The sequence below is a fragment of the Gallinula chloropus genome (genome assembly GCF_964237585.1).
Source record: "Gallinula chloropus genome assembly, chromosome: 6".
Lineage (NCBI taxonomy): Eukaryota > Metazoa > Chordata > Aves > Gruiformes > Rallidae > Gallinula > Gallinula chloropus.
The window spans coordinates 16,992,962-17,018,616 of NC_140091.1; the positions used below are offsets into that span (position 1 = coordinate 16,992,962).

At 46.3% G+C, this 25,655-nt stretch overlaps 1 protein-coding gene across 1 annotated transcript; it reads left to right on the plus strand.

The window, feature by feature from the left end:
- Positions 1–12,012: 12,012 nt before the first annotated feature.
- Positions 12,013–16,877, plus strand: LRRC8C (leucine rich repeat containing 8 VRAC subunit C; the record flags this gene model as incomplete). The annotated part of the gene is made up of 2 exons (XM_084266483.1): positions 12,013–12,150; positions 14,333–16,877. The coding sequence occupies 2 exons, from the start codon at positions 12,013–12,015 to the stop codon at positions 16,607–16,609; spliced, it is 2,415 nt and encodes an 804-aa protein (XP_084122609.1). The 3' UTR covers positions 16,610–16,877.
- Positions 16,878–25,655: the final 8,778 nt, after the last annotated feature.

The window sequence follows — 25,655 nt, forward strand, 5'->3', positions numbered from 1 at the left end:
AGTTCAAGTTGATTTCCTGAGGCAGCCGCATCCCACCTCTGTATCTGGTTTTTGAGGCCCATGATAAGGGGCTTGGATTGGGCAGCATCTGGGCTGGGCAGTTGTGAGGGTTAAATGATGCTCAGGCAGCCTTAGCGCTGGAGTGAGGGCACAGTAAGACCCCAAATAATGAGTTGGGTCAGAGGGTGCTGGGAGGAGCAGTTCCCCTGATTGTCCATTGACCTCAGTTGCAACTGGTTGAAGTGGCCCCTATTCACCACCAGAAACGCACTTCCCAGCCCAAGCCTTTTTGAATGCTCGGGAAGTAAAAAAAAATAATTCTATTACCAGCCAAACAATTCACAATGACAGGAGCCAGAGTTTAACTTTACAGGATTTTTTCCTCTCTGAGACAATTTAGTGAAAAGACATTGTCCTCGTTGTCAGAGTTGTGAAGGGCAGGGCAGGGGCTATATGTTAAAGACAATTCTGAAAATTAAATCATTTGCCTCAGAGAAAAGTAGAGAACCCCAAAACACTTTCCTTAAAATCTTACCTAGTAAAGCAAAGAATCCATTCTCCTTCCAGAATGATTTGTCAGAAGAATGTTAACAAGTGTTGGATTTCACATGCTCAACATAATGGAAACTTTATTCTCTTCTTCATCCTTTAGCTTTAGATTGCTCAGGGATTTTGCGTGACAAAACTGGTGCAAATTCGAGCTCTGGTGGAGTTACTTTTGTTGGGGGTTGTGGTTCGTTCCCACCAGGAAGGTGCCAGGTTTGATTCACCTCCTTGGGCACGCGTGAGTGTGCCATTCGCTCCCTTGCTGCTTTCATTCATAGCACAGGGCTGGCATTGCTGCCTTCCCTCCCCAGGCAGGCAGAGTGCCACAGAGCTGCCTTTAAACCTGGCAGACCCTGGGGCAGCTTCCCTGCGCTGTATTCCTTGTATGTTTCACTGCCTGACAGGAGGAGCTGGTCAGACACGGCATAAACTTTACAACTCTATCATCCAGAGTCGTAGGCTTGGAGCAGGATGCTTTTTCTTTTCCAGTGTGGAGGTTGTGCCCACCCTGCTTCCATCTCCCGTGAAGGACTGTTTTACAGTCGAGTGGTTCAGGTCAGATTTTTAAAAGTTAGGGTAGCACCATGCATGTGCTTTGCATTTTTTCCAAGTGTTTTTGGAGAGTCCTGCATTAAAACCCAGCGCCTGTTTTTCCCTGGTTTCAAAGTGAAACAAACGCCTCCCCTGAAGTGCAGAGTGGCACAGTTCTCCACGGGAAGTTGCTAACAGTGATGTCATGGCGAGCACAGGGAGTTCCAGTGAACTTGAATCAGCGTATTGTGAAAACGTTTGGTCCTGTAGAATAGCATTAAAAATCCATTTCTCTGTTAAAGTAAACTTTACCTTTTCCACTGACTTGCCGGTGAGCCCCATCTATCCAGCCTTTTATACCAACTTCAAACCTGGGCTAAGCTGTACGCAGAGACACTAGCTCACATCTGCCTTCCGTGGCAATAGTGCATAGTGATTTTGTGTTGATGGGAATGCAAAAGTGAACAAGCCAGCAACAGGACTGCTGAGGTGTGGAGAACATTCCCAATTTTACTCACTCATCACTGAAAGTGAGGTGGGAACTTGGACTGATGGCTTGCTCTGGAGCAGACTGAGAGGCAGGGCACAGGTGAAGCCCTGCCCTGAGCATGCAGAGGTGTGAGATCCTGATATACATGTGGTTTACTGCAGAACGCGACAGCTCAGAGGTGCAGGTTGCTGTCAGAGAGCCGGTGTGGCGTTCTGAGTGAGCACCATTAGGGATCTCATTTTCCAGTCAGTGTGAATGCTGGATGAGGGGTCTCAGGGGTAAAAAGTTTTCATGCAAGCTTACAGAGCAAGGTTGGTGGTCACAAACAATATTGTCAGAAAAGCCTGTTGTTACAGGTAGTGTGATTAAAAAGAGTATGTGCTCTTTTCCATCATTTGAGTTCTGCCCACCCCCCCCAGCAGCTGCCTTGATCTCACAAAGCTTAGGCTAGATGGCTACAGCCTTCCTTACTGTTTGATGCTGCAGCAACAGACTTCTCAGTGGAAGAAGTTTAGAGCTAATCCCTCATCAGTGGGCCATGGCTGGGCACCACGCTGCAAAAGTCCAACAGAGCATTTAGGCAGATAGCTCTGGACTTCCACATCTCTGGAGTTTTGCAATCTTTGAAAGTTACCTGATGCAAATAGCAATTCTGATTCTGTAGCTGTTTGTGTTTATCTTTGGCCATGTGTATTTTGCATCCGTTTTGTGCCTGAATTCATCCACATTGGTCTTTCATTCTTTCAGGAGTATGGACGAGACTATGAGCTTCATTTTTACTGTCAGGGTTTTTTTGTCACAAAGGATGGTTGGGGAGAGGAAAATACATCAGCTGTGTTTCAGTCTGAGAATACCTGTGTGTTTGTCCAGGCGTTTTGGGTTCCATGTTTCATGAGACCATTGCGAAGGTCAGAAAGCTCTCTTGTGTAGCGTGTGAGCGGGAGCAGAAAAGATCCTTTATATGAGAGAGTCTCACAAACCATGAAAACAAGCATTTCTTTAATGTTTTTGGCTCAATCACTGCATAAAAAGTTTTTAACTAACTTTTCAGATGGTTGAGCTGCTTAAGATTCAGAATGGACCCTTTGTGTGTCCTGCCCCAATTAGGAATTAATTTTTAATTATATCAGCTGAACATTTTTTATTATGAGCACTTGTATTAGCCCGAGGGCCCTGCCTATTCCTCTGACAGTGAGTGACACTGGTTTGTGTAAAATCATCTGTCCTGAGATGTTGTTTCTGTCTTCATTTTCTGTGTATGTTAAATAAGTGTTTGTGGAAAGCCTGATGTAACTTTGGTTAAAACTTGAGGTGAGCTTCCTTTTCTCAACCGTTTAGACATACTTCAGGAGCGCTAAACTGCCAGTGACTTGGTGTCTTGCTCAGTGCTTTGGTTTGCCGTTAAAGGTTTTCACTCGCATTAAGAACATTTTGCAGCTCTGGGAAGAGGGCTGGCAGCTTGAGTGATAGCCCTGATAAACTAAGAATGTTACTCCCAGAGCTGAAAAATGGTGAGTCTTGCCTTTGAAGTAGTCTTTGACACAGAAATGCGTAGAGTGTACTTTTTCTTCAGAGCTGGACAAATAACTCAGCAAAGCCAAATCTCCACACAGGCCCATGTGCTTGGTACAGAAGGAGCTGCGATTGATTTCCCCGAGACTTTGTCTGGCAGAATCTAGCCCTGAACTTTTTTCTTTTTGTCTTCAGTGCAACCAAGTCAAAGTCAAAGAGCTGCTGACAATAGGAAGTCTTTCTGGTGTGTAATACGCAAAAGAGTACTATGACTCAATTCAAACAAACAGGGTTATTGTCTGGGACCCATCGCCAAAGCAGCACTTACCGTATGGGTAGGCAGAAACTGCAGCCTGTGTTTTGAAATGCAGCTTATTTAAGGTGCTTCCTTTTTACATCCCTTATGTCTCTTCTTTACGTCCCTTATGTTTCCTGAGTTCTGGATTCAGGCCTTTGAACTTCCACAGCTGCAGCTGATGGTACCGACAGCCCCGATGGCAGAACAGGGGGCTTCACTGCTGCCTCTGAATCCGCCACACTCCCCTGGGTGCCCGGCAGAGGCAGCCGAACCCTAACCGCGCACAGCTGCTTGCAGTGTGGGCCTCCGTAACTCAGCGGGAGAACAGAAAAGGTCTAGGTGCTCAGCAAGTTTCTGAAGCTATACCCTTGTCAGCGTTCTCAGGCAACTGAGCCCCCAGTGATTCGCTGGAGCCTTGCCCGCAGTCGCAGACTGGCAGAGCTGGGATGCTGGGGGAGCTGGGTTGTGGCAGCTGGCGGGATGGAGAGCAGTTTTCCAGCGGCTGGGCAGTGACTGCGCTGGAGCTCCAGTGACACAGCCAAGCCACTTCCAGCCAGTACAGGTAGGAATGAAGCCCATCCTATGCAGAACAGCTGTCACACAGGGGCAGCCGCTCGCAGCCAGCCTGCTTTGGTCCTCATCGGTGCAGGTGTGGCCCTGTGAAAACTGCACGAGTTTGCACCCGTTTTGTAGGACCACCCCAGTGGGTTTACTGGGATAATATCTTCCATTGGCTGATTGTATTTTGTCTGTTCCCCAGAGGGCTGGCTGTTACCAACTGTGACACATCATTTGGGTAATGTGTAGTATGAAATCAAATTAACTGCAGTGGCTTTGTGGGGAGGTTTTGGCATGCTGTCAGTTTAGACTCAACCATTGAAGAAAACTGGACAAAGTAGCATGTTATGATCTTGTAGTACTATTCATTCATATTTCCCACCAAGGTAGCGAAGAAAGCAGGTACCTTTCTGTTTTGGAGCTGGAGAAGCAGTGGTGCAGGGGGGTGATGTGGCGTGCCCAAAGAGGAGCACAGGGAACCCACAACCGGGTCCCAGTGGGGGGTCCTGACTCAGGCTTTTTTGCTCCTTCAGGCCACTTTTCATCCCCAGTCCCAAGAAGATGAAATTCAAGTAGTTTGTTTGAAAGTACAGTAAACAAATGGACTCTTAAAAATAATTGTTTGGATGCAAATGGTTTGGTTTTAATAGTTTTCCAGTTCCTTAACATGGGGTTTATGTTTAAGCAACAGCATTTGTTTGTATTCCTTACTTAAGAATGATGGTATTTCTTCATATGAAAATCTCAATTACAATCAACAGAACACAAAGTAACTCATTATGTTTGAAAAAATGGTGACGTGTGATACTTTTTTGCCATACTCCCAAATAGCCAGCCTTCAAAGTCAGTTTTCCAACCAAAAAAATTTGACAAGTTTGTTTTTTTATGGATTTTATATTACAGGAAACACCACTGGCTGTAGAGCCCTGCAGGGAAACTGATCTGCTGAAATGCCTCCAATACAGGGAGAGGGTGTTAGCAGAGGTGGTGTTGTATCTTACATGGGAACTGACCAGCACCACTGCTTACCAACACGCTGAACATTTTGGTCAGTGCAAACATATAGCAAGATAATTACAAAAACTTGAGTATGGGGTAGTTCAGGCATTGCTTCACTGTGTGTACAGTGTGCATGAGAATACATAGATAAGGATGGAACATCAACCCCTTGGGAATTAGGAGTTGCGAATTCCAGCCCTTATCATTTTATTTCCCCCTTAGCCTAATCTCAGTTTCCCTGACTTGGTGCCTTGCACTGGATCCACTTTTAGTCCTCTATGGTTAGGTGATGAAGTGAAACAGGTTCATTATCTTTGCTGTGTGGTGCCAGCACGGGCAGTGCTGGGAGCTCCTGGACGCATGCTGAAGATGAAGCATTCAGCTGCTGAGATCAAAGGATACCTGCAAACCAGCAGTTTCTAAAGGTTTATAAATTAGCCAGCTGTGGGCAGCTGTTTGTGCTGCAGTAAAATTTGTTTCTCCAGTACACAGCCCCATCTTGGCCAAATGGGGGCATGGGGGTCTAGAAAGTTTAAAATAAAAATACCACAGACTTTGTTGTGTTCACAGTGCAGTGTTGTTCCCCTACACTTGTTTCTAGAAATGTTTTGAACAATCGCTGGCTAGCTCTTCACTTAAATTTTGTTTTAAGGTAGGCAAGTTTTTCCTTACAGCAGTTTCAGGGGCCCCACTGCACCCCTAAATACAAATTTGCCAAATTGTAATCAACAGAAACTATGACAGATGATGTTTGTACCAATCCATTTTAGTGCCAAGCTGTGCCTGCCATCCCTGGCAGAGGAGACTGCAGCCCTGAGCCCTGGGGCTCTGCATAGACCAGCGATTTTAAATGGAGCATTTCAGAGTACATCACCTGAACCTGACTGCAAGACCCCCTTCTCCCAGTTCGGCTTGTTTAGCTGTCTCAGTGTGTAGTTCCCATGCAGGCAAAGTAGGAACGCAGAATTCTGGGTGTCAGTGCAGCCTCAGGCCCAGTGCTGAGCAGCACTTCAGCTTAACTTCAGCTCCTGGCTCAAGGCAGCAAGGCCAGACAGCATGGAACCACCTGAAAAGCAGCTTTGTGGTGTGTGTGCAGAGTAACAAACGCTTACAGCCCAGGGTGGCAGGCTGTAGTGCTCAGGGTGCGCAGTGCCGTGTCCTGTGTAAAGCAGAACCCACCGGGGTGCAGCCCCCGCACACACATCCCACAGCACTCGGGCTCTGCGGAGACCCCACGACTGGGTGACGGGCTCGTTGTGTGCTAAAGATGTGCTGTGCTCTGTTCCTTTAATGAAGATGGATATGCAATAAATCATGTGTGGGAACGAACCCAGAGACCTACTTGCTGCACTATTCCCAAAAGGCATTTCATAATTTGTCCTAACACATGGAGTATGTTTAAAACAGCCAGCAGGGCGGGTTTTGCCTAGCACAGCACTTCCTTCAGCAGAGCTCTGATGTGAAAGACCAAGCAGTCCCAGTCTCAATTGTCTCTTGAGGATATCTCAGCCTTGACCCTGACTGCAGTCATGACCCTGTGGCCACCAGCCCAGCCCCAGGCCCATGCCTTTGGGAGAGCTTCATCCCTACCCGGGAGTCAGGGCTGTGTCTGTAGCATCTGAGACTTGCTTGGACTTTGCTGCTCTCAGGAGGTGGTGGTGCTGATCATACATCTGAGAAGGGTTGATGGGGTGTTAGGGAAATGTGGTTAAATGTCAGCTGGGTAATCATTTAAATGTCTTTTCTATTCAGCTTAAGAAATCTTACCAACTTTTTTATGCTTTCCAGTTGTAAACATCACTATTTCTGCCATGTGGTGTCTCTCCCCTAGCTACGTTCCTCCTTTTTCCCTCTGGCATGTTATTCATACCCTGCCTCTACCAATCCAACCCATTTTGGATGTTAACCACCTGTCCAGCACCCACCTCAGAGCGCCTGCTTGTGAAGCATGAAGCCAGGGCTGGGGCTTGTCCCCAAGGCTTTGCTGGCCATGCTGTGACAGCTGACACCACCCAGGAGCCTGGATGGTGAGCAGTGCCAGCCCAGGTGCGCTGTGCTGTGGCTGGGGAGGGCTGGTCTGTTGGGTGGCTGTCACTGGTGGAGGTAGGGTAGCTACAGCTCTACAGCCACAGCTGGAAACCATGTTCATCAGTGTCTCTGAGCCCATTTGCACAGAGGCCCTGTGACACAGTGCTGGTGGCAGAGGTTTGGCTGCTGCCCCACAGCCTCTTTGCCGCTGAGCCCTAGGGACACCAGTACTGCAGTGCCAGTCCCCGCCCCACAACCCCTCTGGCTCTGCCCGAGCGTCCTCTGAGCCGCCAGTGGGCAGGAAGTTAATGAATTAATTTCCTTTCTATCCGGCAGTGTGCGTCACACGGACTGACCCGTGTGTAAGACACACTCGTGTTTCTCTCCAGCCGCGCTGGCGAGAGCCATCGCTACTTCCGACCTGTCCCCACCGCCTTCCTTTATTCCCTCTGACAAAGGCCAATAGCTGAGGAGCTGCTTTGCTCCACGGTGCAGCCATTTCACAAGCATCCTTTGATTCAGTCTCTCCATTTATTAAGTCCAATTTCTTTCCAATACTTTTCTCTTTCACTGGGAGTGATTTATCCTCCTTAGCTCTTTTAGGTCACGTTATGTCAGTGTGTCTCACTCCTAATAGCCAGTGCATTAGCTGATTTCTGTCGTTTGTTTTTCTGCTGGAGTATAGCTGATATTTTGCTGGAAGCTGTTCCTGTTTACATCAGATAGGAGTCTGAATACTTCTAAAATTTCTTTTCCATGTCTCTATTTCCAGCATAAGCCATAGCTGTTTCTTTATTATCTTTAACTCTTCACAGGTTCCTTTGGGATGCTTATGTGATCCTCCTTTTCCTGTGCAGGGGAAATTAGGTATTCTTTACACACCTCCTTTGTACCCAGATTCCAGTATTTTATCTTACTGTAACATACTCATTTTCACCCATCAGGTCCTCTATAGTCCTTAGAATATTAAAAAAAAAAAAAAAGCCTGCCAAAGCCAACAAACCCTGCTAATTTCTCTTCCCTCAGATTTTTTGTTTTGTTCTTTGACATTGATTATTTTTTTTTTTTAAATTCTAGCAAACCCTTGGTTCCTTTCTGAGCATTATTTAACAGCCATTACAACTTTTTTAATCCAAGTTCCTTTTTGTATTTCCTTCTGGTAGCTGCATACCAGATGATTTATCTCATGTGTGGTTTTCTTTTCTCTAGAGACTGAGGATTATTAGAAATGCAAAAGAGAAAAAGAAGAGAATGACTTCTGATTTTAATTGAATAAATTATCCAATATTTAGAATTCAATATTTCCTAAGTATTAAATAGTATTTAACATAAGTCAGACTCCACATTTCATCTACGCTGTATTGTGCCATTAACTGGCATTTGGAATGTGGGTGGACTGAAATTAGTAATGATGTCTTTCGTTTTCACCAGCTGAAATGTTGAACTGCTTTTCTTCCATCTCCTAGTTATGAGAAGGGATAGGATTCTACAGTGTATCACGTGCTGTCCCAGAGACTTCTCTGACTTGGGCTGCAGTATGAGATTTTTAGCATCTCTCTTTTGATTTGTTCAAACTCATGATTGACTGAATCACCTTGGTTGGTCCAGACCTGGTTTGCACATGGTTATAAATGAACCTGCAGTCGTGTGGCTTTGGGCATAGCAGTGGGGAAGACACAGCCTCCAGCCATCACCAGGGAGTGGTTCAGGGTTGCTCTGAGCCCCACAGACCTGCTGTGTCTTTTCTGAGGCCTCAGAACCACTGCTGATACGTGTCCTTTTGGTCATTGGGCAGACTGGAATGAAAAAGAAGCTGGAATATATAAAAATAAAAAGCGATTTCGTGTCGCTCTGTTCTGCATACAGGTACCAGCAGTGCCAGTAAGCTTAGGCTTCTCTGCACTCCTTTCCTGCCTTTTCTCCTTATCACTAGTACAGCAAGGAGAGGAGTAATAGGATTTCTCCAGAGGATGCTGGAAAACAGTAATCCCACGTCTTCATGTCCAATCTCCATGGAAAGCTTCTTGTAGAGTGTCTTTTTTCCTGAAGTTAAAAAGTATTGTCTGTCATTAGACATTGTTGGTTTATTTGGTGTTAGTATGTGCAGTACCACTGTCATACACATTTGTTTTCTTTTTTTAACAATAAAGAAAAACCTAAGTGGCAGACAGATTCTGATGCCTGGTGTCGGGCAGCAAACCTGCCACCCTCACAGAGGGGTTTTCTAGCATGGCTCAGAGATGTTTTCTGTATGCAGGTCTCTCTCTGCTTGGCCCATTAGCCAGTGCAACAGTATGTGCCCTCTGCTAATGAGGAGTCACACTATGCAAACAACAGCTTCTGAACGGAATGAGGGATCAGAGCAGCACGTATTTGTCATGCCAGAAACCATCTGCCTTCATCTAAACTCCCCACACACCACTTAGGGAAAATAAAGCAAATACGTAATACAGCAAAGGGCCCTAAAACACAGAGTGAAACCAATCAAACGCAACAGCCAAATTCATTGCTGGTGTTAAAAGCTATCCCTGCACAGTGATTTGCAAGACCATCTCCAGCCCCATCTGCTGTCAGGCACTGCCCCAGGTGCAGTACTGACTTTGGTAAAAGCCAAGGGCTCAGAGCTTCTGGGACATATACTGGGGCTCCCCATGTTTTAGTGCGTATGAGCACTTGTGTTTTCTTAAGAGTCGCCACTGTAGGGAACTTAATCATGTCTTGCCTGGCATGCAGATTGTCTGTACTTCTGGAAAAGCCTTACAGATAGGAAGAAGCTGTGGCATCAAAAGATGAGAAAGAACCCATAAGCTGTTGGGATGGGAGTGTGTGTGGAGAAAATGTCAAACCCTTGTGATTTTAATGTATCTGTTGATAGGTGTTCTCGGGTACGTGGATGGCATTCCAGTCAGCTAACTGGTCTCAAAACCTGAGCCAATGGCAGTATGTGTGTTACAAAGCTTTGGGCAGCACTGTTGCATGGCAACTGGTTTGCTAACGTTTGTACTAGTGTATTCCTTTGAGAATTTTCCATGCCTTTCAATGCTTGGTAGAAAATGTATATTTTAAAGCTTACCAGGAGCTGTTGCCAGTCACCTACATTTTATGTGGAAATAAAAAGGAGGGGGGGGGTAATTCCCTACCAACAGCAGTGAAATGGGTATTGGAGAGATATCAGTGTGTGATGCTTTTCAGCTCAGGTGCTGCTGGGAGCTGCCAGCTGGTGGTTTCCTTGCTCAGGGATCAGCTGGAGGAGCACTGGGCATGTACTTAAAGCTGCATGGGGCACCTCTTTATGAGATCTGGTTTTTTCCATCAGTATTTCTAGAAGAAAAGTAAGAGGTGACAGCAGCTACCTGAGCTGTTCTGTGCTGTAGAGGTTTGCCTTCCCTGCGGAGCATTTGCAAGACACACACACAAAAATCAGAACTGCAGTTCCTGGCTGCTTGGGGATTGGTAACAAATGCTGCGTTCCTTTGCCACCCCTGCTGCGATTCAGGCCTGATGGCGTGGACACTGCCCAGTCTCAGACTGTAGGAAGTCACAGTTGCGTAGCCAGCATTATCACTGATGGGCTATTAATTTGGAAGTGCAGCAGAGGGCAGCTTGCCTTCCTCTTGGGGATCGCTAGCCGTGCGGGAGATGTGTGTGATTTCATCTGGCACTGTGGCACACATCCTGGGGACAGCTTTTAGAAGGACAAGAGGCTGAGAGAGATATTCTTCTGCCTGGCTGAGTTGCACCTACAGCAATGTAGAAGGGTTCCAGAGAGGGGAGCAGGGAGTAAGGGGTTAGGAAGGTTTATGTTCCCCACTCAGAAAGCTGCAAAGCCCCAGCCCAGCTACTCGCATAAGGTCATTTACAGATGTCATCTTGTGCCTGTGGGGACTGTGGTACCTCAGCTGGCCAGGCAGAGACAGCAGCCCCTGAGAAGGTGTCAAACTGAGCATCTTTCCCCTCCAGTATGGCCAGTGTAGTGGGAGTCAGTTACAGATTCTTGGGGTGGCTGTACACTTGCAATGAATTTCAGCCATTAGGTCCTGAATCCTTCCCTGCCCGATCCGTGGCTCTGAGCGAACTGAATCCCTTGAGTCCCCGGGCAGCGTGTCGGCAAGCGCGCGTATCGCTGAGTGTGCGCGCGGCCGGATGGCACCAAACCCACTCTAATGCGTCCCAGTGCTCAGCTGAGTCAGGGTGATGGACTCTGGATATCGCTGTGATATGAAGTGATTGTGGTGAGCACTTACAATATTAGTTAAGGGACAAGTTTTGTAAATTGCTCATGGGAGTATTTTTGTGCCATTCCCATGTGAATTTATCCTTCCATCATAACTTCCTGGGGAGTTTCAGTACTGGTTTGATCTCAGGGATTCAGTTACACAATATGCTGTAGGCTTAAAATCAGTTGCTTTGCCTGTACACGCTCGTGTTGTTAGCTGATTTTTGAGAGGAGGTGATGATGTAAGCCTCAACATCTGAGATGAAGATAAAGCCCTTGATCTGCTTGTAGTTTTGGTTAGCTAAAGCGCTTCAGTGACTTGCACTACCAGCACAGTAGGTATAAAAGTGCACTGAGTATGCACACAAATATTCCAGAGCATCCCTGAAACCACTGTGAATAAAATGGAGGTGAATAAAACACAATAGCTAAAAGGGCCTGGGGAACTTGAGCAAGTATTTTAGCCAGACCTTTGAGATCAAGGCTAACGTGTGTAACACTGAATGTCTCTGTCTGCAGAATGGCTGCTTTTCAGGGATTCAGAAGGTCTCATTGACCCACCAGATATGACGGCAGTCGGTGCTGAGAGGGATCGGCCTGCCTGCATGGAAGGGACCCCGGTCCTGCACTCCCTTCCTCGCAGGAGCTGCAGGGGAGCAGCATGAGCATCCCTCTTCTGAGAGGGGTGTCAGAGGGGCCCTTTGGGTGGTAGCTGGCAACTTTTTTTGCCACATCCTGAGCTTTTCATTTCCATATCAGATTTTTTAAGCCTCACAGAAGTACTTTCCTGTACGGACAGGAGGCTGAGCCCTGGCTTTACTGTTTTGCAGGACGATGATTCCCGTGACAGAGTTTCGGCAGTTCTCGGAGCAGCAGCCGGCGTTCAGGGTGCTGAAGCCCTGGTGGGATGTGTTCACGGACTATCTCTCCGTCGCCATGCTGATGATCGGTGTGTTCGGGTGCACGTTGCAGGTAAATGAAGCGGGATGGAGGAGAGGGATTTGAAGTGCTGGAAGGACACCACAAACAAGGAAGGTCCTTGGAAGGATAGTGTCATGTCTTGTTTTATCTCTTGGGTTCACCATGAACAAAGCAAGAATTTGCTGGTCCCAGGGTTAAAGCTGTTGAGGTAGCAACATCAAGTAGCACGGGCCAGACTTTTAGGAGCTGTAAATCAGCACAGTTGTGCTATAGTTGATGGAGTCACGCCAGCTATGATAAAAATTGTTGATTTGGCTTGTGCCTGATGCCTGTTTTCACCACAATTTGACATAACGAAACAGATGATCAACTTAAGTTCCTATTTGTTACCACTTCTCTGTTTAGAAGTTTGAAAAATGTAATTTTGTAATTTCTGTTTTTCTCTTTTTGGCAGATGTTAATAGTCTTTCTGTCTCTGTGCTTCAAAGAGATTTGAAATGAATGTGCTTATTTTATTAACACCACCCACAACTAATATTATGCTTCTTCCATTCCAAAGTATCTCTGAGGATGCTTATGCATAAACAATTGACATTACTGTCAGTTACGTTTTGCTAAAGAGCCAACAGCTGAAAAGAAATGGAAAGTGCTGTTTGGGATTGTCTCCACTAAAATAGAAAGTTAGAGTACTAGTTCATACGTGGATCTCTTGTTTCTTGGCGTGACTCAGAGATGGAGCTAAAGGGACACACATTGACAGAGGTCTTATTTTAGGGGAATTTGCTCACTTATGTGGCCCAAGATTTTCATGTATTATGTCCCAAATTCCACCTGAAATCAACATGTTTTGCTGTATTCTCAATTTTCAAGCATTTTCAGTTGAAAAGATATGCCTGTGTTTAAAAATCTCTTTATATAGGAGTGAGTTTTGCATCAGCAGCTAAGTGTTTGCTTTAGCACACAGTGTCACACATCGGTCATTTTTACCTGTACCTGCTTGACTGGATGAAGCACACTGGGAAATAATGGGTGGAAACACTGCAAATAACAGGCACTTTTTTTTTATTCCAACTTAATACCAGAGACATGAATCCAGGGTGTAAATAATGGTGTGTATCAGAATGGCATTTACAGACAAAGATTAACTGCAGGGGTTTGTGACATGTTGACAGTTATGGCACTGACTACACGTGGCGCTCCTCCCTGCACCAGGGTGGATCATCTAGGAGGATCTGTTTTTGGTAGCTCTTGTTGCATACCCTATATTTAGTGCTTTCAGCAACCACAATGTCAAAGGACACATCTACATCTGCACACATGTTCTTAGTTTGGGCTAATCCCAGTCATTCATTCAGGCCTAGTAACAGAGTTCCTTGGTGTATCACATGGATAAGCATTGTAAATTCAGACCTACAGGGAGCCTTGCACTGGACTCAAATGGGTACCCCAAGCTAAAGCAGAGGTGACTGATCCCTAAAGGCACTTTGACCTCTGTTCACTAATGTGGATGTCCAGCCCAAATAAATCAAGTTCCTTATTTTCACGTTATAGACAGACTCAAGGACAGAAGGAGGGAGATATATTTTTTTCCCCCACAGGTGTGGGTATGAGGACTCTTATGTATCTATATAAGAAACTGAATAAAAATGATGCCCATGCACAAACACACACAAATGCCATCAATTCTCCATTATCTCTCTCTGTCTTTATTAAGAATGAAGATTAATAATGTCCCAGGGTAGATATGCCCACATTAGCTCTTTGTCAGCCATTTTTGGTGTGATAAGACCTCACAGTCTGAGCATACAGCCACATGAAAGCAGTTACACAGCTTCTAAGCCTAAACTATCTGTGAATATCATGTAGCCAGGATGAATACACCTGGCAAGAACAGCCTGTCCCTGGGGAGAGCAACACAGGAGATCCGTGGTCTTTTCTGGAAGCAGTCCCCACACTTTTCCTTTTTCTGGATTATGCCAAGGCCTTCTTATTAATATTATGGAAGGCTAACCATAGATGAAAAGGGGTGACCTAGTTCTTGGCACATAGAGCAAGTGTCTTCTTGGGAATAATAATAATAATAATAAATAATAATAGCACAGCCTGTGAGGACAAATGCCAGGCTGTGGGGAGGACTGTGTGGCAGTGGGAGGCGCTCCAAGGACTGCTACCCATTTGTACTGTCACCATTGTTTGTACATCAGTTTAAAAGCTGTTGTTTTGTGTGTTTCAGGTCATGCAAGACAAGATAATATGCCTTCCAAAGCGCATACAGCCTTGCCAGAACCAATCTAATAGTTCAAATGTGTTAAACACTATCCCAGTTACAACCCCCTTTCCTCCAGCCAAGCCATCACCATCTACCCCTCCAGCTACAGTTGAAATGAAAGGACTGAAGACTGATTTGGACCTTCAGCAGTACAGCTTTATAAATCAGGTGTGCTATGAACGTGCCCTGCACTGGTATGCCAAGTACTTCCCCTATCTTGTCCTTATACACACGCTGGTCTTCATGCTGTGTAGTAACTTCTGGTTCAAATTCCCTGGATCGAGCTCCAAAATCGAGCACTTCATTTCAATACTGGGGAAATGTTTTGATTCTCCCTGGACAACAAGAGCCTTATCCGAAGTGTCAGGGGAAGACTCTGAGGACAAAGATAACAGGAAGAACAACATAAACAAGTCTAATACTATCCAGCCAAACGCTGAAGGCACATTGGTCAAGACCCAGTCTTTAAAATCAATCCCTGAGAAGTTAGTTGTGGACAAGGGAACACACGGGGCATTAGATAAGAAAGAAGGCGAACAGGCCAAAGCACTGTTTGAAAAGGTGAAGAAATTTAGACTGCACGTTGAGGAGGGTGATATCCTCTATGTCATGTATGTTCGCCAGACTGTACTTAAGGTAATTAAATTCCTTATTATTATTGCTTACAACACAGCACTCGTCTCAGAAGTTAATTTTACAGTAGTCTGTAATGTTGATATAGAAGACATGACAGGATATAAGAATTTTTGCTGCAATCACACAATGGCACATCTGTTCTCTAAACTTTCCTACTGTTACCTGTGCTTTGTAAGCATCTACGGCCTCACATGCCTTTACACTCTGTACTGGCTGTTCTACCGGTCACTGAAGGAATATTCTTTTGAGTATGTTCGGCAAGAGACAGGAATTGATGATATTCCAGATGTGAAGAACGACTTCGCTTTTATGCTCCACATGATCGATCAGTATGATCCTCTCTATTCCAAGCGGTTTGCTGTCTTCCTCTCTGAAGTCAGTGAAAACAAGCTGAAACAGCTGAACCTGAACAACGAGTGGACTGCGGACAAACTGCGACAGAGGCTACAGACCAACAGCCATAACCATTTGGAGCTACAGCTTTTCATGCTGTCTGGACTACCAGACACAGTTTTTGAAATTACTGAGCTGCAGTCTTTAAAACTTGAAATAATTAATAATGTAATGATACCAGCAACCATTGCACAGTTGGACAATCTCCAGGAGCTCTCGTTGCACCAGTGCTCTGTGAAGATCCACAGCGCCGCCTTGGCATTTCTGAAGGAGAATCTCAAGATCTTAAGTGTCAAGTTTGATGACATCAGAGAACTTCCACACTGGATGTATGGCCTCAGAAATTTGGAAGAGCTCTATTTAATTGGCTCCCTAAGTCATGATATTTCTAAAAACATTACACTGGAGTCTTTTCGGGAACTTAAAAGCCTTAAAGTTCTTTACGTAAAAAGTAATTTGTCCAAAATCCCACAATCTGCCGTCGATGTTTCAAGTCACCTGCAGAAATTGTGCATCCATAACGACGGCACTAAGTTAGTGATGCTTAACAACCTAAAGAAGATGGTCAACCTGACACAGCTGGAATTGGTCCATTGCGATTTAGAGCGCATTCCTCATGCAGTCTTCAGCCTTCTCAGTCTTCAGGAATTGGATCTAAAGGAAAACAACCTCAAATCCATCGAAGAAATAGTAAGTTTTCAACATCTGCGAAAACTGACAATCCTAAAGCTGTGGTACAACAGTATAACTTACATCCCAGAGCATATAAAGAAACTCACCAGTCTCGAGCGGCTTTCCTTCAGCCATAACAAAATAGAGGTTCTTCCATCCCACTTATTCCTATGCAACAAAATCAGATATTTGGATTTGTCTTACAATGACATTCGCTTTATCCCGCCTGAAATAGGAGTTCTGCAGAGTTTACAGTACTTCTCCATTACCTGCAACAAAGTGGAGAGCGTGCCAGACGAACTGTACTTCTGCAAAAAACTGAAGACTCTGAAAATTGGGAAAAATAACTTGTCAGTCCTTTCACCTAAAATCGGTAACTTGGTGTTCCTCTCCTACTTGGATATTAAAGGCAATCACTTTGAAATCCTCCCACCCGAGCTCGGTGAATGTAGAGCTCTCAAGCGGACTGGTTTCACTGTAGAGGACACCTTGTTTGAAACGTTGCCTTCTGATGTCAGGGAACAAATGAAAGCTGAATAACTAACTTCCTCGCGCTCAGAAATAACGCTTCTACCAAATACGCCCTGGAAAGTGCATAGTACAAATATGCAGTTACTTTGTCATTATTTTTTTTCTTTTTCAAACAAGCCCTTTATGTACAATTTGGAGTAAGGAGTACATATATTTTTTAATAAAATTTTCTCATATTTTTTCACTGTTTTAAGATATTTTTTAAGTTTGTTTTGCCCTCAGAATAAGGATGCCTGTAACTTAATTTTTATTGGTAAAAGTAAATGGTTTTATCTGCTGTTTTTTATTTCTTTTTCCTTTGTATAATCCCAACAGGGGAACTGTGTTTAAGGTGTATGCTTTGGGTTGCATAATATGTAATAGATGATTATATTGTCTTCCTGGTTACTGTTATTCCCTTAGGACGTGGTCTTCAACGGGTGGTGCTGCAGGTGTTGAATGCCCTCTTTCCTCTTCAGTGGCAGTAGAAGGCGTTCAACATCCAACAAGATCAGATCTGGGTTGACCATCTTTTTTTATTTATGACATGTTTTTCTCAGATGGTCAAAGCAAGTAGAAGCAGTTGTGTACATACTTTAAAGGTTCTGAGGGAGCATGCAGAACTCCTTCTGGGCCTTTCGGCACGTTCAGTCTGGCTCTCCGTTCACAGACTGCGCCGAGCAGGTGGCACTGACTGCGATGTCCTCTCTGGTGCAGGAAGAGCAAGGTCACAGTTCACAGAGGAGTCAGGACCAAAGTGACTCACGTTGAAGATTTTCCAAACAGTGTGAAGGGATGCAGCTGCCCATTTCCTGCTGACTTGAATGGAAGGGGTGAATGGAATGAAGGAATGAATTCACTGTGTTGGAAACATTGAGCCAGTGAGATAAAACACTACCTTGAAAAATCCCTGTCCTCCATTAAACTCCCCTGTCCTGCAAGGACTCCCCACTGCTCACTTCCCCTGGGGGATGCTTAGCACCTTGCAGGAATGGGGACCAGAAAAAGTGCAATCATGTTTAGTTGGTAAAGCTTCTGACAAGGAAGTAGCATCTAATACGCTCCTTAATTGAGCTTGGTATCATATAGCCACGCTCAGCAGAGGAATTAGAGATTGCAAAACTGAGATTAAATGAATGCATTAACTTCTCAAAAGTCTCAGCTTACCAGAGAACACTGATGAAGGCTATGTTTTCATCCCCCAGATAGTAATTAAATCAGAAATCATACAGTTGGAAGTCTGCTTCTTAAAATAATACAGTAATCTGTAATGGTCATGCATCAGGTTGGGACCTTTATCCTCTGAAGCCATGTTCAGTTGTTTATTTAATCCAGCCATTTGCTTTCTTTTAGGCAGGTTTGGCAGGTGTATGATAACTCGTGCTGCTCACCTGGTAATTTAAGCTAATCAAAAATAACTATATGATAGTAGACTGTTTTGCTGGGAGCAGAGCTCTTCATCCTGTCCAACCACCCACATTCGAGTTGGATGCAGGCACTGGATAAATGCTTCGCAAGCATATCTAGGAATAAGTACTTCTTTCTCTAGGAGACAGTGCTGTTCATGAATTGCAGAGGTTTAGTTGCAGAGTGTTTAAGGTTATGTAAAATAATTGTTTGATGACTGTCAGATTGGTTGCTCTTAGATGTTTTCTAACTGCCATTGCATGTCTTGAGCTACAGTTAAGCCGAGTTGTTGAGCTCGGTACAGAAGCATACTGTTGTTTTAAGAGTCTGACTGGCGAAGGTGGGGTGACAAACTAAAATGAGAATTTCCTCATTAATCCAGGGCGTGCTATGCAATCTGGTATGTGGGCTTGCCGCAGTACCAAGTCAGACTTATTTTTTATGCTTGGCTGTGTTCTGGAGAAGATCCATGTGATTAATTAGAAATGGGTCAGGCATGAAGGAATCAAAGCAAGCTTTTTTAAAGGGGGCTGGTTTAGTTCTGTTAAGGACCTGTAACTGATGGAGCTGTGGCGAGGACTACTCTTCCTCATCTATGGAATGCACTTACTGGAACAGCTTGGCAGTATATATATTCTAAATGTGTTTCACTTTGATGTAATGTGAGGGAGAGGAATGTTTCATTGCTCATATTAACTCTAATTATGTAAACCAAAGTGCTGTTGTCCCTGATGAATGTAAACTGTTTAAAATGTCCAAGTAATCGGTGGAGCTGTATAGTTCTCTTATGTAGATTTGAAATATGGGATTACTTTTAAAGTTTTTTTAAAAAAATCTTTATATTCCTAGATGTAGCATTTTAAATCCCTAATTTATTTTGTGTCTGATGTTGTTTCATGTGTAGTTTGTGGTCTGTTTTCTGAACAGAAGTTATGCACGCCTCATAACTGAAGGTTGGAGACTTGTGCTACACGGTTTTTGTACATAATCACTATGGGGATGTGGGGGTTTTGTTTGTTCCTGATTATACTTACGCCAGTGCAACCCCTCATGTGGACACAGTTACACGTTTATGAAGTGCCTTGTGCTGGTATATCTTTATTCACCTTGACAAGAATAAACTATACCGGTCTAAGCACTTTTGCGCTAATAACTGTATCTTCTCCCAGGGTTTGGTCTGCTGAGACATCTTAGTCAATCTGACAGCTCACTGCCACCAAACAGGCAGTTCCCTCCTCCTCCTCCTCCCGTGCTACCCATTCCTGCCAACACGTTCCTGCTGCTTCTTTTGTACCTTTACTGATCTGGTGCTGGACTGATCCCTCCACAGGAAAAACCAACCCTCTAAGGCCAGCAGAAAATCAAACCAGTTAATTTTTTTTTCTTTTTTTAAAGGGACTAATTTTCTGCTGGATTATCTCTCCAAAGGATCAGGTGGACACAAGGGTAGGAGTAGCAGGGGTTCAGGACTCTGCAGCGGGTTCCAGGAAAGGAGAAGGTGGAACAAGTCACTTTGGAAGTGCTGAGCTGCTAGGTCAGTTCATCATCCTGCCGAGCCCATGCTTGGAGAGCTGTGCTGTTTTATCTATCGCAGGGTTGGGCAGCATGGCTTTTGTGGGTAGACAGCCCCCAGGCTCGCAGTGAATGATAAAATATCACATTACTGTTAATTGCTTAAACTTACTGAAACAAACTCAGGTAGCTGCACTGTTGACTTTTCTAAACTTCTTACTGTCTAGTCTGTGGGGTGTATTTTCCAAAACCATATTACAGTATTTTAGAAATGCGTCAGCTAAGAGAAGATCGTTTCCTAATTCTGTATGACATCCAGGAAAATATGTACAAGTGCCATATTTACTCAGTGATTCATGTACTGCTCATATGTATATTCACATGCGATGCATACTAGACTTTTCTGTGACCTATAGTATTTGACTTAGAATGGATGGACACTTCATGGATAACACTTTAGGCATGGTTTCTATGAGTTCATATAACTACTTACATTAATCAGGTGCCTAACAAGTATGACAATTCAGAATATAAGCAGGGCATTCTACATTCTTGCTCCAAAAATAATACAGATCTTCCTTGGTAACAGAAGCAGAGCTGATGGAGAGTGCGTCAAAAGTAAGAGGACAACATTAAGCCTGAAAAGCAAATCTACTTTGTGATCAAAATCTGGAGATGTGCATCTCCTCCTTTGTCAAAATCAGGATGGATATTTGTGCTGACCTGCATCTAGCCAGCCCAACAACTTTTATAAATGGGGATTGGAAAGCGCCCACTCCAAGTGTCATATCACATTTCTGGCGCTTCCACTAATCCGTGTGCTTGAGTGGTGACGAGGCCTGTAGGAATGCCAAGGAGAAACTTCACAATTTGACCAAACAGACAAACTTCTTAATTCTGTAGCAAGAATCTTAATACGATAGGAGACCTGCGTAGTGTTACGTTGCAATATAGTACACCCAGAAAAAATGGAAATAAAATGCTCTTTTGTAATAATGAACATGTCAGACTGCAATGTGATTATTTGTTTGGGAAATATCTTGTTTCTGGGTTACCTGAAAATCTGACATAACCATCGTTTGGGTTTGATCCCTTGGGAGGGAAGTCAGGAAAATATGTTTGAAAAAACATCATTAAGACTTGATGGGATTTATAGCCTCAGGGTCTCACTTCCTGTGCGCTCCTTCCATCCCCTCACTCCTTCCACCCCATCGCTCTGGCAGCCAGCTGAGTGGCCAGCAAAGAAGCCATCCCCCACCAGAGCAGCTCCCCCACTCCTGTCCCTGTTCTCTGCCAAGGTGCGTTTGGACTGCCAGGGATGTGGGGGGGATACTGGGGAGATGCCAGGGGGTGTGTGAGGGATGCCAGGGTTCCTGTCAGCCCAGGCTCCTGCACCGGCCCTGCACAGCTGGCTGCCAGGAGTGCGAGGACTCCTGCCTCCCCCCATCACATGCCTGTGCTGCTAAGGGAAATGAAGCGATTAGCCCTTGCATCTGACGTAACCCCTTATAAATCTCCTGACCAGAGGCGATGGGCTCGCGCTGCCTGGGTTTGGCACGGGAGATTTTCCTTGTTTCTCTGGATCGTTAAGTTGGGAGCAATAATGTGTCCCAGGTTTGGGTTTTTATACTGAGACAATGCTGTCAGCTGAGATGGACCAAGAACTGCTCCTCTCTGCTCCTTGCGGTCCCAGGGAGAGGAGGGAAGTGGCAAGTGCAGCACCCCAGCTGCACTTTCAGCTTTGCTTCCGGTAAGTCCTGTGGGGGAACTGGCGCCAGGGACACGCTGTCCATGGGGCACGGCAGGCCTGCGGAGAGGCAGGAGGAAGCCTTGCTGACAGTGCCTGCTCTTAACCTCCTGGCTGTTCCCTGCAAAGACGTGGGGGGCTGGGAATGCTGGCCTGTGCTTCACAGCCCTGCTCCTTCCCATCAGCCCTGCAGGAGATAGCATCTTGGGGCCGCACCCGGTGGGATGGGAATGATGGCTTAGGCAAAAACACTGCAGGAATCCCTGGGGTGATGAGATCATACTACAGGAGCAGACGTTGCCCTGTTTATTAAGTGTGCTGGTGGCAGGAGAAGTTCACAGCCCAAGTTAGCTGAGCCCTGACAAACCTCTGCTTTCAGCTTCCTGAATATGCGTGCTGGGGAGCAGGAGTGAAGCGGCGCAGATACCATGCCCAGAGAAACCCCTGCCCTGCAGCCTGGGTGGGGGCTGCCAGGGCACAACCCCACCAGCAGCTATGTCATCTGCTCACCAGCAAGCAGCAAGTCTAGGACCAGTTCATTCTTCACTTCATGCCAAGTAGCTACTGGGAATTCCCAATAACTTTACTGATGTGCTTAAATGCCTTCATATATTGCATTCAACGGGCACGGTACATGGTAAGAAAATTGCATGTTTGTCCTTTTTTCCTTTGGAGCATACAGGAAGTCTGAAGATTCAGATGAAAAAGATTTCCACTTCTCTTTGTTTTCATTTTTGATTGCCTCAGAAATACCCCCTAACACCAAGGGTGCAGGTCTTCCCCATTGCCTCCTTCATCCCCATGACAGGAGGCACATGGGAGCAGTGGCCCACAAGGCGAAGGCCAGGGCTGCCAAGGGAGCACAGAGGCGGGAGCACATCTGTTGGGAGGGCAAGGACGAGTCCCCTCAGCCTCCTCCCCACTGAGGATGTGCCAGGGCAGAGCTGGGCAAGTGGTGTCCCGCTGTTGGGGTGGCTCAGCATGGCAGGTCTCCAGGTCCACCTCCACCCGTGGGTGCTCATGTGCCCCAGGCTCTGTTCCTGATTCTCCATCACACGTCCTGCCCTTCATCATGCCCTTGTCTGTAGCACTGGGTGCGGGGGACAAATCCGGGCCGGTCCTGCCCTATCCCTGCTGGGATCAGAGAAGGCAGGTGTGCCACAGGAGGACGTGAGGTTTGGCAGATGTGCAATGGATGGCAATAGCCCCACAGCTTCCGCATAAGGAAGCCCAGACCAGTGTGAGGACCTCGCTCCAGTCCTCTGGCTCCAGGCATGTGTTTGAAGGAGCTTGGGCTGGCAGAGAAGTCGAGTTTTTATCTCTGTCTCGATACTAAATAGAACATGTTGTGACTGGGCTGTGGCTGATGGCTTTGGCTCTGGCAAGTGAACTGTGAGGCTGCTGGTGGTGGTTGGCAGAGTCGTGCCAGGTCCTAATGTGTGCATCTGTTGGTAGACAGGCCTGAAATGGAGCTGGCTTTCAGAGGAGGGCTTCCTCCTCCTGTCTTAGGCCAGAGAGGGCCTAGGTGTGCCCAGAGGTTGTGATTACAATGTGAATACAAATGCAACAACCTCAAAGAATGTGACCATGATGGCCAGTGAAGTTTGGTGGCTCTTGGCCAGGGTCAGATTCCCAGGAACTATCATGGGCAGCACTGGCAAGGTGTGGGATCCCAGGGCGTGGAGAAAAACACCTACATTGCAGGCAAGCTTGAACCATTCTGTTATCAAGCATGATTTTATCAGCCCATCCTTTCCTCTGCTGCCAAGGTTTTATGAAGTTGCACCTAAACTGGGGGATGGGGGGGAGGGGGCTGGATCCAGCGCCATCCTTGATGTGGCAAGGTGGTGACAGCATGGGCCTTGGGAACAGCAATGGCAAGATGGTGCTTCCTTCAAAAACATGCCAGCCGGGACATGCATGTCTGTGTCCCTTTGCACTGCTGCAACTTGTAGCTTGCACTAAAGGCCCCTCAGCTGCTTTGGACAACTGGAAGTTCTCCTGGGAACAGGACAGAGGTGGCAAGGGAATTTAGGACTGTCAGATGCACTGATAGCCCCAGAGCATGCAGAGATTTTGGCAAAGAGTCACGTGCTGGTGTGTGCATTGCTACCAGCCTGGTGTGATACTGCAGAACATGCACTGACTTGATCTGTTGTGCTTTTACATTTCTGGAGTAAGAGGGCTACTAATCTGTCTGTCGGAGGTATTTTGTCACATGAATTTTATGGACTGTGGTAAATAAGTGTTGATGTTTGGTTGAATTAAAATTGAATTTAAATGTAACCCTTGTCCCTTGCCAGCTGGGGTCATGTGGCTCTGTGAGACTGGCTTGTGGAGACTGCCCGCAGTTCTATTTATTTAGTAAAATATTTTTGGCAAAGCTGGGGCATCCTGCTTCCTTGCTGTAAGCAGAGAGAAGAAAGTAGTTAAAGAAGCACAAAACTTTGGTACAGTCTCGAGGTCACCCTTAGGAACAAGCTGCTGCTACAGCTAGAAGTTACAGGAGATTTTTTACAAGTCCAGAACGAGTTGTGAGCAAAACCGCAGAGCAAAGCGGTGCCCTTGGCAAAGAGAAACACCAGGAAACTGAAGTGCTGGGAGCGAATGGCAGCAGCATCAGTGGCAGAGAGATCTGCAACCTCCTTCACCCATGTCATCCCCTGCTCACCCCTCTGCAGAGACACACAATGCTCTGCAGTGCAGGGCTGGAGGGTGAGAGGGACAGGCTCACCCCGGCGTGGAGTGCAGGACAGATAGAAGAAGAGCTGCACCTCTCTCCCATGTTTTGAAGGTGGATAAAACATGGGAGAGAGGGTGGGTGTTTCTTTGCCCACTTGCCTGAAGCATCTCTGTGCTGGGTGTGCTGAGAAGACAGCCGGGCTCAAAGGCACAAAATGTATTATTTTCTTTAAACACAGGAAATCCTGTAGCTGGGGGCTACAGCGCTCCTCAAAACCCCAACCTAACCTTTGGGGATTTTACCCCCTCTGCTTCAATGAGCTGAAAAGCTTCTGCAAAGCCAAGAACCCCGACTTTTGTTTCAAACAGCTTATCAGGGGCATGAATTATTTGGATAGAAGGGAAAAGTAACTTTCTGAGCTGGTGGAAATGGCTTTGCAAACCCTTGCTCTTGCCCAGTGGAAGAACAACCAAGTGGTCCTGCCAGTTCCTGGCTTGATCTGCGGAGCGGACAGTGCTGGTTCCTCCTGCCCCAACAGCCCTTCCTGTGAGCTCAGTATGGACGCCCTGATAAACTGTCAGAGGAACTGCCAAGCAGACACTTTGCTTTCACCAGTGATTATTGCTGCAGAAGTTGTGAAAGCAGAGAGGAACTGCTTCCAAACTGCTGATTGTGCCTGACGTCAGAAACCAGCTACACAAGGGGCTTGCCCCAGATGGCAACAGCATTCAGGCGCCTCAGGCATCAGCACAACCCCTCCAGAGCTGTGGAACCCCTTAGTACCACAGCCAGCACTCTCCTGTGAGCATCCAAGTACTCATGGTGTCTTCTTTGGGGAAGTGAAGCCTGGCCTTGGTGAGTGAGCAGCTGGTGGTTCAAGAAGAGCTTTAGCATGCACCAACACACCAGTGGAGGTTTGCCACACGTCTCCCAAAGTGGAAGTTCTTTCAAGGGTGTCCCAATTCTGGCCAGGCCAAAGTCAACCTCCCCAAACAGCCAGCCCAGGTGAGCTGAGTTAGCCTGGGCTGTTTCCACACCACCTGACATCACTTCCCCATAAAAGGGGCTGGTTGGGGAGGGGTGCTCCTGGGTGCTCGAGGGCAGTCTGAGTGTGGCTGGGGTGTCAGGTTGGTCCTCATTGGTTCTCATGTTGGGTCAGGAAGGTACTCTGTGTTATCACTGGGTGTGAGTGTAACTGGCTGTTACTGTCTACTTACACTTTCATGGTGCTTTTGTCAGCACTGTCCTTATCCTGACCCAGAGGCTCTGTCTGTTCCTCTTCTGGGAGTGCCGCTCATCCGCTGCTTGGGGCTGCACCACCACAAAGGGAAACCTGTAAAAAAGGACCTGAAAGGAAAACTCAGGGCTCACCAAGGCTCTGAGGGGGGCAAATGTAATCTTGCAGGCCTGGAAAAAATGAGGTGATGAGACAGGGGACTGCAGCTTCCCATGGGATGTGAAGATACCTATGGTGAGGAAGGGTGCTGGTGGGCCAGGTGCCACAAGGGTACCTGAGTGCTTGAGGGTTGTGTAGTGTCTTTCTGAGCAGTGCAGCAGCAGCAAGGTGAATTCTTTGCAGGGAAGTAAAGGTTTGTACAGTCATTGAAGACAGGGCCACGGCCTGGGGAGAAAGGGACCTGTGAAAAGGTGTTTTGTTGGGACTCTGGCTTCTCCTTGGCTTGTGCTGACGCCGGCGGGGCTGGAGCTCTCTCTTGGCAGGGAGTGGG